The sequence below is a fragment of the Pristiophorus japonicus genome, chromosome 11, assembly GCF_044704955.1.
Source record: "Pristiophorus japonicus isolate sPriJap1 chromosome 11, sPriJap1.hap1, whole genome shotgun sequence".
NCBI classification, from domain to species: Eukaryota; Metazoa; Chordata; class Chondrichthyes; family Pristiophoridae; genus Pristiophorus; species Pristiophorus japonicus.
Window position 1 is genome coordinate 101,440,546 of NC_091987.1, and position 14,087 is coordinate 101,454,632.

A 14,087-nucleotide genomic window follows, 5' to 3' on the forward strand; every position below is an offset into this window, starting at 1 on the left:
CTACGATCCCTTCGCCGGACCGATCCCTCGCAACGAAGGCCTACCAGCCAGCAGCCAACTAACCTCGCTGGCTGGCTGCAAGCGGGAAACCGAGGCCTCACATTCAAATTAGGCCCAGCCGGTAAAATCAGCAGGGCCTGTGGGAAACCCACCTCTCCGACAAAATTCCAGCCAGCATTTCTATATGCCTTTTTGGTATCTGTACAATGAAGATGTTCACATGTTTAAAACTACAAACCTCTGATTGTATATATAAATTTAACACTGTACTGGTTAATCAGTGACAAATGTTACATCTGTAAAATTGATGAATCCACATTTCATGGAGGCAGCAGTATGGGTGCAGTACAGCACTGTACAAACACTTGAGTTCATTAGTCTGCCCCAATAGCCTGGTGACATTGACGCAGTAACCAAGCCAATACTATTACATATTTTTGGTCTTCATTTCATTTCCTTCCTAGTATTGTCTGGGGAAATCAATTTAAATGACCACAAAAGCCAATTAGTATCCAGCATGATAAATTCATATTTAATAAATGGTTGTGCCATTTTTATAACTTATCTGAAATTATCAAATGAATCTAATCAATGAATCATGAGAGTTAGTTGGGCCAAACCATGTTATATAATAATCATCAGTCTGTCTAAATGTTTTGTAATTATTTATTCTATTAGAATAATAATCCACACTGGTACAATGCAATCACAGTATAATTTGTGATTCATCTCACTTATCAGTGCCTGTGTGTGCTGTTTGTCATTAAGATTCAGCACTCCTTTTAACTTTTACATTTGTTAACTCTTTTTACTTTTACTAGCTTGTTCAATGGATAATGTAATCTTTTAATTTCCAAAAATTTATTTGGATGTACAATAGAAAAGCCTAATTCTAAACGTTAAATAGAGCCATTGTTATTTTCTTGTTGACTCAAACCATGTATCTTCCTGTTTTTCAGTTATTGAGAATGATTATTCTAAAGGACAGCAGACTAATTTGATTTCTGCTCTTTTGCAGCCAGGGCAATCAACTTGTCTGATCGGAAGGTTGACCTTGTGGACAGCTGTTTAGAAGAAACGGGTGGTCTCGGTGTGAACATTGTCGTGGATTGTGGAGGTTTGTACTCTGTGTATTGAGCACCGAATACTATTTTTGATGGTTCTCAATTTAACCCGTTTTTGTTTATTTTAAAGTCTTGCATGGACACTTCCCGATATTCTGAAAGTTCAAAAACATATATCTTCCCTTCAGTTTTCTCCATTCCTCTCCTGAAGCCATTGCCCCATGGCTGGAGTGCAGTTTCACTGGTGCCAGTCGCCCTTTGCTACCTCACCCAAGTGGCTGTTATTCACATGTGAGCCCTGACAGGCTTTCTGGCTGTGAAAAGGATCGAACCTGATCCGGTCCTTGTAAGCATTCACAGATGTGCACTTCCCATGTGGGGTTCATTGTGTCTCAGTCGGGAGCAGGAACTCTGGCCATTATCCCCCCTACCCGAACACAGGGCACTGCAGCCAATTGCTAGCAGCCCTATCATTGTCATGGCTGAAAGCAGCAAACCCCACGCAGACCAGAGATCAAACTGGAAGCTTCATGGTCTTTATGACTCCGAGATGGAGACCTTAACTTTGAGTCTTTGGAACAACGAAAATGAAGTTATCAAAATCTTTTGCTAATCCAAAGGATTGGACCAAGTGTTTCTAATTATGTTATGTTTTATATCTGTGTGTAAATGTAGCAATTATGATTTTAATTCTTGCCCATTAGGACTGTGTAAACCCTGATCCCTAGGGCGTGCGGCAAGAACCGTTTATATTTAAAAAAATGACATTTGCATTTTATTGTTGCAAAGATCAGTGCAAATAGGTGGATTTCACCTAAAGCCAGGAGTGGTTGGAAATAAATTTTCAACTGAAATGTTTTACTCCATTATCTGCAGTTTGCTTTATTTTACACCTCCCACCTGAATTCCTGAAATGATTGTTCCAAGAACATTTGGTAAGGACGTACAGATTCTGCTACATCCCATGAAAGATGTGCCATGTTGTTCATATTTCTACATGTCAAGTTGGGATTTCCCATTGTAATTAGTGCCTGAATAGAGACTCGCCACACTCTAGTTTGTTCAGACTCTTTCAGGCAGCGGAGAGAAAGAAAAAGAAGAGACTACCATCTATCAGCCATGACTGGATTTCAACCCACTCAGCTGATGATCTATTGCCTTCTTTATGACAACAGGCTGATTTAATTTTAACAAATTTCTACAGTTTCAGTTGGGAAAGCACATGAGCTAAACGTACTGATTTTCAGTCCAGTAAAACCCCAGTCCATTACTGGGAAATCTGAATGTGCAAGTCAGCAGGTGAGCACAAACAAGGCAAAATATAACGATTTATTTGGCAAAAAAGACCATAAATGTAATTTTCTATGAATTTATTGTTAATGGATAGGAAATGTGGCGTGTTTAATCCTAGAATACCATAACAGAGCTCCACATTGGGCAGAGGACTGAGTAAACTATTAAAATTTACTGTTGTAGTTTCAGTTTAGATTTCCTTTTAAAGTAAGTCCTCTTTTGGTCCTGGATAACTTTTGTTTGAATAAAATACCCTAGTGCTGGGCAGTGATGGGGCACATTGCGTTTGTGCGTCAAGAACATTCAATGTCAGAATGTGTCGGAGACTCAGCCTTGCAACTGGGCGGGGTGTTGGACAGACATCAGCCAACTCCACGGGAAAGGTGAAAATTTAGACAGTGAGTCACCTTGGGCCGCCCCAGCACATCGAACAAACATTTACAGAGTGACACTGGCAAAACGTTGAGCGAAGCTTTGCTACTCACCCTTTTCACCTGGCGTGCACGTGTGTGGCATGCAGAAGCTTTTCTTTGAAAAAAGAATCCGTTAAACTAGCTCAAAGCTACAAGTTTTAGTATGTGTTGTTACAAATTAGAGAGATTTTTTTTTAACCACTACTTTATTTTCATGGTTGCTTGGTTTGCTACCATCACCGTGAGGTCGATTTAACAACCAGTTAGGTGTCCTTTGAGATGACATTAGTTGTGATCTAAGATCATGTAACAGGGTGGACCGCGAGAAGGCTGACATCGTCCACCCCGTGGTTAAGTTTGATGTTGCAGAGAGATTGGAATTTCTCCTGCATAATTTTACCACAAGTCAGCATGAAATCTAAACAGGAAATCTAATTTTCTAATGTCAACTATTTTGCTAAAGTTATAATGGGTGATTTCACTTGCAAAATGGCCTTAGTGTTTAAAAAGTGAATCAAACCTCGTTATCTTGGTCTCATTTATCTGCTCTTACGAGTTAAACTGCAGTGGTATAAACAATGTGCACTTTGATATTTGATTGTGTTACAGTGCGGCTCTACAGCAAGGAAGATGAGCCAGCTGCCAAACAGCATCTCCCGCATAAACATGACATTCTCAGTCTTCTGGCTGTTGCAGGTCACTGGGTAACAACAGAGGAGAATCTGCAGGTAGTCCAGGAAGCTTACACCACAACAGGTCTTTTGTAACTTGTCAATGCTGCACTGTTCACCAGTGTACAGAATATGAAACTTCATATGAAATCCGATCACTCGTGTAATTCCCCAAAGTTCCTTTCTCTTACTTTTATATTGTGTAGCAAGAGAATGGAAACCCAGCTATTAAGTTACTAAACTGTTGTAAAATTAAATGGCAAGTCAGAATGAAAGAAAAATTGGAGGATATGGTTTCATATCTTTAACTATTTTTAAAATTCCAAATATACTTCAATTACTAATGCAGAAAGTGAAACCTATAACCATAAATCCTGTTGTATAAGTCATATTTCCATGCCTGTTTTTGTGACTTTCAAGTACAAGAGCAGGTGTATGCAGGTGTGTCTCATAAAACAGGAATGCCTTCTCAATTTAACATTCATTTCCATTGTTCCTTTTAATGTAATATCTTAGCCTGTTTTAACTGGATTTTTTTTAAGTGAATACACAAGACTCACTGGGAAATATTTTCCATGTTCTAGTCTCCCATATATCTTCTGTATGCATAGTGGATATCTGTTATACCTTACATTTGGTACCTGAGATTGCATTTCAGTCAAAGCTTTCATGGTAACCTTGCCCCCAAGGGCTAACCCATTTTCATGTCTATAGTACCAGTTATACTGTAGGTGGTGCTATATTAGGAGTGCTCAATACCAAGGGTGTCACACCTAGCCTGTCTTATACTTACCCACTGTGGCACTCCATTCAGCAGGACTGTTTGTACTGGTCCATTCTTAAATAGCATGGGTACATTTAAATTAGCATAGATGCTTTCAAGATGGAGATAGATAAACGCACGAGGGGGAAAGGAATAGAATGATATGCTGACAGGTTAGAGGAAGAGAGGTGGGAGGAGGCTCCAGTGGAGCATAAACACTGGCATGGACCAGTTGGGCCGAATGGCCTGTGTCTGTGCTGTACATTCTATGCAAATAGTGATTCCACCAAATAGCGTAAATATGAGACAAAAGAGTAAGAAAACATAAATTAACAGTTCTGCACCTGAAGACATGGGCCTTTCAAGCATTGCCCAATCTTATCTTTTGAGTTCTCAGTAATATTCCTGTATCTAATGTGCTGCTGCTATCCAGATGCCGAAGTTAACCAGCAGCCCAATCACAAGCGTGTCCAATATCGCCTACCCCACCTCAAGAAAAACATTTTTAAAACACATTTTTGATCAATAAAGTTTGATTTTAAACAGTCCATCAACCTAAATCAGTGCAAAGCAGTGACTTAGTGCATGGAACTTCCACAAACATCACCTCCTACCACAACCCCACCCGGATAAACAAAATGTACTGTCCTGACCCCTCCTCCACCCCACAGAGCATAATCTCTCCTCCCATTCCCTCCCCTCTTCTTTGCCTCCTCCTCCTCTCGCCCCTCTGCTCTTTCCCCTCCATCTCTTTCCCTCCCCCACTCTCTAGCCCTGGTTGATCTGAATACTGCACTTGGTCTTGGCTCTCTGTGTGCAACACTATGAGAGATCAACTAGTATTTAATAAAATAGTATTAGTACCACAACACTACTAACTGGCACAGTATGTGACTCAATTAGTTGCTTATAAGTACAGAAGGAACCAATTTCCATGTTATCTTTTTCCTCCCTGTGCACTGGGATCAAGATGCTTCGTAAACCAAATGTAACTGTGTAGATTTTTGCCAGAAAAAACATTTCTTCACTTTTTAAAAAAAAACTTATAAATGTTTAAAATGTTCCCCAGAGATCCAGATTTTCTGCTTGCAATTTAGAGTTTAGCCCCTTCATCTTGCTCCCTTCCTGCTTCCGCACACTCACGATGTTTTCCCGAACTTTGAGTATCCCCATTCCTTATCTTTTGCCAAAGTTCCCCTATATGTTAGATTTTAAGTTCCTGTACGTCAGATGCAGACATTAATCTTTTAAACTGCGTTTGCTGTGCTCTGTTTCAAGTTACTCTTGCATCAAGTAATATACGCGATAGTGAAGTGTATATATCATTGGACTGGTGATCCCGAGGCCTGTACTGGTGATCCCAGGGCCCGTACTGGTGATCCCGAGGCCCGGCTGGTGATCCCGGGGCCCGGACTGGTGATCCCGGGGCCCGGACTGGTGATCCCGAGGCCTGTACTGGTGATCCCAAGGCCCGGACTGGTGATCCCGGGGCCCGGACTGGTGATCCCGAGGCCCGGACTGGTGATCCCGAGGCCTGTACTGGTGATCCCGAGGCCTGTACTGGTGATCCCGAGGCCCGGACTGGTGATCCCGAGGCCCGGATTAATAGCCCAGAGAATGTGACCATGACAGTTTGAGGATTTGACAGTTTAAAAAATCTGAACATAAAAAGCTGGTATCAGTAAAAAGTGACCATGAAACTGTCGGATTGTTGTAAAACCCCAACTGGTTTAGTAATATCCTTCACGGAAGGAAGCCCTGCCGTCCTTACCCGGTCTGTGACTATATGTGACCCCAGTCCCACACCATTGTGATTGACTGTTAGCTACCCTCTGAAGTGGTCTAGCAAACCACTCCGATACATCACCACAAGGGCACATAGAAAGAGATTGCATTCATATAATGCCTTTCACAACTTCAGGATGTCCCAAAGTGCTTCTCCCATCCAATGCAGTATTTTTGGAGAGTAGTCACCATTGTAATTAGGCAGTGAGTGTGCAGGGCACCACAGACTAGCCCAATCCTCCACTTACACAGGATGTACACACACACACACACATTTCCAGCAAGGGTCACTGGATAGTGATCAGGAAAGAAAAGCATGACCAATTTTCCCTCTCTGAATTGGGGGTGCCGAGCCCAATTATAGCATCCCGACAACCATCAGATCAGCTAACTCTGTACAGACTTGGAAATCAAACATGAGACCATCCAGGTCTATATAACTCCATTGCTCACTACCTGTAACTTAAACTGCTAAGCTATTTGGGGAGCATGCAGAAATGTTGTTCGAGATTTAGAGCAAGCAAACAATTTGCCATATATGATAGATTTTATTATTGTTAAATTATAACTTGGTATCTCTTTCAACCCATTCATTTCTACTTTCACAGTTAGACCCACCAGATAGTCAATTTCTATTTCGTAAAGGAGCAACCATTTCATTCCTAAACGAGGAAGTGTGGCAACTATCAAACATGCAACAAGGGAAGTACCTGCGTATCCTTTCCTGGCACGCTTTGGACAATTTGAGGCACTTAAGTAAAAGCTACACAATGACCCTTAGGAATAACATAACAAGGCCTATAGCTGTACAGTTTACAGGCCAATATTTCCTATTGGCATTCACAACCCACATTAAACAACAATAATTTTGGTATATAAGGTTGCCAACTCTGATTGGATGTGTTCCTAGAGGTTTGATCATGGGACACATGATCATGTGACACTTGCTTTTAGTTTGCAAATGTTACTGCATTTTCCTTATGAAGGTCGAGTCCCCTGTAGTAGAGTATCTTTGCTCCCCATGAGCCTATAAATAATGCTGTTATTCACTGGCAAGGGTGATCTGGATATGGGGAAATGTCTCGAGTACCTCATGAATGGTTCCTTACCACCCCTAGAAGATAAGTTTTCTGCTCACCAACTGCCCCCGAGATAAGCACTTTATGATCCCTCACCTCCACCCCCCTCCCCCCCCGCTCCCCCACCCCCTGAGAAATCGAAGATAGTCAATACTTTATAATCTCAAACAAAAGTAGAAATGCTGGAAGCGCTCAACGCGTCAGGCAGCATCTGTAATCTGGGAGGGTCAGCAACCTTGTCCCGCACACAGGCACTGAGAGCTGAAGGGAGGGAATTTAAATTCCATTTCACCCTCCCGTTCAATGAAAAACAACAGGCGGGGGGAAAATACATTCACAGTAGTATAATGTATTTGCTTCATGGGTTCTTTGCTTAAGCATTCATAGCCACACAAAGCTATTAAGAGCTAGTTGGTTTATAAACAAAGATTTAACAATTTCACTACACATTACCAGTTCATCCACTAGGCTCACAACCACCTGCCTCATTGTGAATCACATAGACCCAACTGACTGGGGTTTTATTGAGTCTTGTGAACATCACGTGACTGGCTAAGCCACTCACAATGCAACGGCTCTACAACTACTTTGTTGCATCTGTAAAACAATAAAACGTTAAATCAAGTGCCCCCTGGCTAATAGGGTGGTTGGGGGGGCAGTAAAACTGACAAACTTAAACAAATTAAACTTTAGACAGTCAACTGGTTCAAATTAAAATTTGGTTGCCAGGGGTGATGATGCACTCCAGTCCCTCCGGTGCCCACCTCTCGCGGAAGGCCGTGAGCGTACCGGTGGACACCGCATGCTCCATCTCCAGGGACACCTTGGCTCGGATGTAACTGTGGAAGAGAGGCAGGCAGAATGACCTCCTCGACTGCCCGCTGCCTCGACTGGTTAATGCAACAGCTCTACAACCTGTGTGCATCCTCACGGGTGCACACATTACAAGTGGGACAAAGAAGAGTCAAGCTGTGGTTCCTAACCACTACGGTTCCCAAATGAACTGATAATTCCCTCACAGGCTACAGGAAAAGATACAGCGAAAGTAAGAGGGAGGCAAATGAAAAAAGAACTGATTTAAATATCAAAGTTACAACAATTACTTATCTAAAATGGTGACTGCCGCAGCCAAAATATAAACGGGCATTATTTGGGAACTTTCTGCCTGCAGTGCATACACATGCTCCAGTGCAGCCTAGCCTAATACTGGAAATTTCCCACCATGGAGGTCCAACGAGACCTGGGTGTCATGGTACATCAGTCATTGAAAGTTGGCATGCAGGTACAGCAGGTGGTGAAGAAGACAAATGGCATGTTGGCCTTCATAGCGAGAGGATTTGAGTATAGGAGCAGGGAGGTCTTACTGCAGTTGTACAGGGCCTTGGTGAGGCCACACCTTGAATATTGTGTACAGTTTTGGTCTCCTGATCTGAGGAAGGACATTCTTGCTATTGAGGGAGTGCAGCGAAGGTTCACCAGACTGATTCCCAGGATGGCAGGACTGACATGTGAAGAAAGACTGGATCGACTAGGCTTATATTCACTGGAATTTAGAAGAATGAGAGGGGATCTCATAGAAACATAGAAAATTCTGACGGGATTGGACAGGTTAGATGCAGGAAGAATGTTCCCGATGTTGGGGAAGTCCAGAAGCAGGGGGTCACAGTCTAAGGATAAGGGGCAAGCCATTTAGGAGTGAGATGAGGAGAAACTTCTTCACTCAGGGAATTGTGAACCTGTGGAATTCTCTACCACAGAAAGTTGTTGAGGTCAGTTCGTTTGATATATTCAAAAGGGAGTTAGGTGTGGCCCTTACAGCTAAAGGGATCAAGGGGTATGGAGAGAAAGCAGGAATGGGGTACTGAAGTTGCATGATCAGCCATGATCATATTGAATGGTGGTGCATGATCATATTGAATGGCCTACTCCTGCACCTATTTCCTATGTTTCTACCCCGTGCCTATTGGCCTCCATGCCTGCCAGTCAAAGCTCTGCCTCCTCTCATTGGTGCACTGGCACTGCCCATCAACTCTACTTCCTATTAGTGCCCGGGACATCTATCTTCAATTCCGGGAGACTTCAGGACAATCCAGGAGGGTTGTCGACCCTAAATGTAGGAATCAGCAGATGGAATGTAGAATTCTTTTTATGTTCAAAAGCAAAATACTGCGGGTGCTGGAAATCTGAAATGAAAACAGAAAATGCTGGAAATACTCAACAGGTCTGATGAAAGGTCATCAACCTGAAACGTTAACTCTGTTTCTCTCTCCACAGATGCTCATTCTATATTGCTACCCCTGACCATAACATCAATTTCCCTTTGTATGATCTGTTACAAGTTTAAGCATTGCAGCCTAAATGTCCACTGGCAACATATGATATTTTTCACCTAGTTAAAAAAATACTCCAATCTTCAGTTAGGTTATCCAATCCCTCCTATTGCTGTGAATAGACTAGATGCTTAGTTATAACCGCATAAATAATGGGTTTTAGTTTTTCTCCCCCCACTATATACCATTTTTTTCCAAACAGGTTTATATATCATTTGGTGCTTTACTTTTCTTTTGACACCAAGTTAACTTACAGGCAGGTCCAGGGAGTACAAAATGGCCACTTTGGGGATTCATTTCAGGCTAGGCTTGTCCACCAACAGTACCTTTTGCAATAAATTCTGAAATTCCAGCATTACGTCGTTTCAGCACCTCCCACCATTGGTGCTAACAAGGGATGAAAAATCTGAAAGCTACTGGTAACTACCCAGTTGCTTGTTAAATCACACTGTCATCAACAGTAGCTCGGCTTCCTGTAAGAGCCAGTGGGAAAATACAGTCTAGTTCATCTAACCTGTAATGTTAGCGAGTCCCCCAGTTTTGGCCAGTTTATGCCTTTACTGTTTCCCACAAAGGCATCCTTCACCTCCAATGCACAGATGTGGTTTTTAATCCCTCGTGTACGGGTGCGTGTTAAAGAAATAAGTGCAGCTGCACTTTATTGATTCAATGCAACAATTGGACCTGGGAGATCACTTCTTATTTACTTGCATAGCTGTCAGTTCCCCACTTAAACAATTTCTACTCTTAAATGTTTTTTCCATGTATTAGTGCAATCGTATGCAGAGCTGAGCACTGAAAGGATGAGAGAGAACTTGGGAAACAGTGGTTATAATGAAGTTATTAAACTATGTGTGATTTAATAAATAAGCTGCAACATGATTGATGCTGGCAGCTATTCTCACCTACAAGTGTTTTCCAATAGTACAATGCCAATGTTGATACATTGTGGTCAGTAAACAAATGTAAAACAAAGGGTGGGGGAGAGTAGCCTGGGAAACTCACTGGCATCCATGCTGTAATTTGATTCTGTGATATTCAGATATACTACCATCTCCACACCACTGACTCAGAGAGAAGTAGAGAAGTAGATTATGGTGCATTGTACTTAAATAGATGCACAGCATTCTGCTCTTAGGTTTCCGAATGCTGGTTAAACTTTGATAATTGTCATGAGCGGGCTGTCTTGTGGAATCTGTATTAACATTAAGCATTTAACGGTCTTTTTGTAAACGTTCTCATGCTTGCACTGGTTGCACTTACCACCTCCATGCGGTTTCATACCTAATGTCCAAAGTTGAACTGAGGCAGTTTTGGCTTCAATTGTACTGCACATATTGTGTTGCTGTGAAGCCAGAACCATTCAGTATTCAGAACGTGTAGTGTAACTAGTCTGTAAAGTGTCAGCTTTAACAAATTTGTGGGCTCAAATACAGAGAGGCATGCAGACAGATATTCTGCCTATTACTAGTTCAAATTAAAATTGGCTCCTTGATCATTGTTGTTCTAATCATGTCTAGGATGGAAATGCCAGTTTAGAAGTTGTGCATTTTGTGGCAGTAGATCCTTGTTTTGTGAAGACTATACTAATTTGAAGGCGTTGCTCAGTGATCGACTTGTATTTTTAAATAAAGTTAGCTACATCAGCCTCATCTTCTTCCTACTTTTTTGCAAATCCTCTCCTCTCCCTGGTGAAGGTGTTGGTTGGTTGCTGGGATATTGTTCTGTGCCTGCCAGTACCCATTCTCATTGTGTGAGCGAGCCTAGATTTTTTTTTTTGAAATTCGTAGCCAATCGTTCCAATTCTTTGTCAAATCACAAACGCCAGAGGTCACCTTGGGCCCATTCAAGGATCACTCTGCGCCAATGCTCTTAGCCAAAAGGCCTAGAGCCACTGCACCGTTCCTGGAAGTACTGCAATACCAGGTTCGTGCCATGGAGGTGGATGGGTCAGGTCCCCCACACACCTCTGTGGAGGTGGATGGGTCAAGCCACCCCTGTTCAATTACAGGAAGCACCACAGCCAAGCCTAGGCCTGTCCTCCCACAACATACTCTCTCACACACTTCCAGTAGGCAATGACTGGATAGCTATCGGGAGTAGGAACCTTGGCCTATATTTCACAACCCCTTCCCTGCCCGAACAACACAGTTTATTGCAGCCAATTGTAGCACGCTTGCTTCCACCCCCACTGACCTCCACTAACTCAGCACAGACCTGGGATCAAACCTGTGACCTTTCTGGTAGTCTGTTTAAGCTCAGCTAGCCACTGACAACTTAACGTTGGAGAGTGCGGCACTGGCGTTTTAACAAGTTTTTATTTCAACATGCTGATTTTTTTTCTTTAATGGGATCTGCATGTTTTCCTTTTTCTGACAGGTGCATTATGTTTTTTTTTCTTTTGCACAATTCCATTAAAAACAGTGGGACCTTTATATTTTTTTAAAATTGAAGATTTTCATAATAGTTAAATTGTGGTTCCGGCCATGCACTACAAATCAATAAGGAGAACAGTTCTCAAATGGTGAAACAGTTGTCATTACAAAATATCCAATGTTGGCAATCTGATTTTTAAAAACACAATCGCTAAGGAACAAGGAAGTTACATAGATGGGGAGAACGTTGTATACTTTTCTTTATGCATTGTTTTACTTTCATGTGTAGTTCCACATTTCATTACACACAGCTTATTGCGCCTGAATGCCGTTGCCTAGATATTTTGAAGGACGTGATGGAGAAGCTATCCAGTGGAACCTTCCGGTAAACATTTCGATATTTGCTCTAGCAGTTCCTGGTGTCACTTTGAAAGGCAGTTGTGCAATAAATCGGTAATGGAATGTTCAGTACTGGAATTAAGCCCTCGCTGTTTTTTGTTAAATATATGTACAGATGGTTGTGTTACACATTATCTCTTGGGATACACATAGCAAAAACACAGACTTCAGTGTTTGACTAGTTACGTCTGATTATATTTAAAATACATGTTGGGTGCTGAGATACTGCAAACCATAGTCAATTATCTGAAGACTTTCGGAGATGCAGCTTGCCCCGTCTCCTAAAGAAAGAAAAATGTAAAAGGTATTTTGGAGACTTTGCACACTGTCTAGACATTTACAACTGCTTGTCTCTTTTCAGGCCTCAGTTGGATGAACCCATTCCAATATATGAAGCCACAGTTGCCATGGAGATGGTTCAGAAGAAACAAGTCAGGAAAAAGCAAGTCGTTCGGCTCTGAGACAGTGTGGTGATAACTAATTTCTGTGAGCAGCTAAAAGACTGGTGCTGACTCCAGAAGCATTTGTATTGTTCTGGGGAAAATCGACTGCTTCAATCGCACCAGTAATTTAGCATTGAGATGTCCTCCTCCTATTTCCTTACAATGCTATAGTATGTATCTTGCTGAAAAGCTTATCATTTGTAATGACTAGAACCTGCACGCTCTTGACCTGCAGACTCATTGTGAATTATTTAAAAACCCTCTGGGATCATTATTACGCGAAGATGTCTTTTCATTTTATTTTACCAGTTTGGTGACGTACGCGGTCTCTTATCAATTTGCTGCAATACCTCAACAATGGAGTGGTTAATGGAAACAATATGTATTCAGAGCCTCAATTTCCACTCCTCCCACCCCCCCCCCCATATCTTTCCACCGCCCGCCTTCTCCCAACAACCAAGTGTCAGCATCTTGCAATGGTTGAACTGTCAGAATGCATTCACCTTTTTTATTGGATTCAAATGAGTGACTACCTGATCAAAATAAGCACATGGATAAATGGCTTAATTTATTCAGTGGATGTCCCTAGAGACAGATCTCGCAAGTGTTGGCAAAAACTAATTCGGCAGGATTACTAGAATATAGGATTGCAGCAGCATAGCCTACTGTCTCTAAGGTCAGCTCTGTGGTAACAGCAGGATCAGCTGTGCAGAATTTACTGGTGAACCCTATAGTTGTGAGGTGATACTGCAACACTTCCCAATTCACACTTCCCTAGCTAAAGTTATTCTGGAAACAGAAGACTAATTTCTTGCCTTGGATAATTTAATGCAATTTCAGACAGCACTGCAGCATTTGTCTCTTCTTCCGGAGCAAAGACAAAGAGAAGTTATCCTCGTTTGGCTCAGTTCACGGGAACTCTGGCCCACAATTGTAATGTATCTGCCGGTCCCATCGAAAATAAACGTTTTCTTTCAAAACTTTTTTGTGGATTGTTCCTAATTCCCTACACAAGCTTAGTGAAGCATGTTCACACAGGCCTGGGCCCTTGTAATTCCAGTGCAATCATTGTCTGCTTTCGGCTAAGGCAATTCTGTTGGCCCAGCAGCCTCTGACAATTCTAGAAACTAGTTAAATATACAATAAATAAAAGTTTTAGCACGCCTGTTTGCTCGAGTTTCTTTTCCTTTCGGCGGTGTCAAGAAGAACCGATACATTGGATTCCACATACAAGGCTCAGCAACAGAAAAAGTGTGCTTTCTCAAGCAGTTGATTCTGAGCTGATCCAAGGGGAAATAGATTGTAATATTCTGACTAAAATATATGTGCAATCCTCCTGCAATTCTTTATTGTGCCGTGGGTTTTTCACTATTAAAAATTTTAAAAAGGCTCTGAAACGATGCAATTTTCGCAGTTTTATTCTGTGTTGCCCGGGGACCACCCAAACTTCATCCCCCTCGCTCTCATGTGAA

The 14,087-nt window shown here is 42.0% G+C and overlaps 1 protein-coding gene across 4 annotated transcripts in view; it reads left to right on the top strand.

Moving 5' to 3' along the window:
- The window catches only part of cryzl1 (crystallin, zeta (quinone reductase)-like 1), a 100,323-nt gene extending 86,728 nt beyond the window's left edge, over positions 1-13,595 (top strand). For all 4 annotated transcript variants that reach the window (XM_070893819.1, XM_070893818.1, XM_070893820.1 and 1 more), the window contains 5 exons: positions 1,019-1,117; positions 3,380-3,498; positions 6,598-6,703; positions 12,113-12,158; positions 12,534-13,595. In XM_070893819.1, coding sequence (XP_070749920.1) covers positions 1,019-1,117; positions 3,380-3,498; positions 6,598-6,703; positions 12,113-12,158; positions 12,534-12,633 — 470 coding nt within the window. In that variant the 3' untranslated portion in view covers positions 12,634-13,595. The remainder of the gene's footprint in view (positions 1-1,018; positions 1,118-3,379; positions 3,499-6,597; positions 6,704-12,112; positions 12,159-12,533) is intronic.
- Positions 13,596-14,087: the final 492 nt, after the last annotated feature.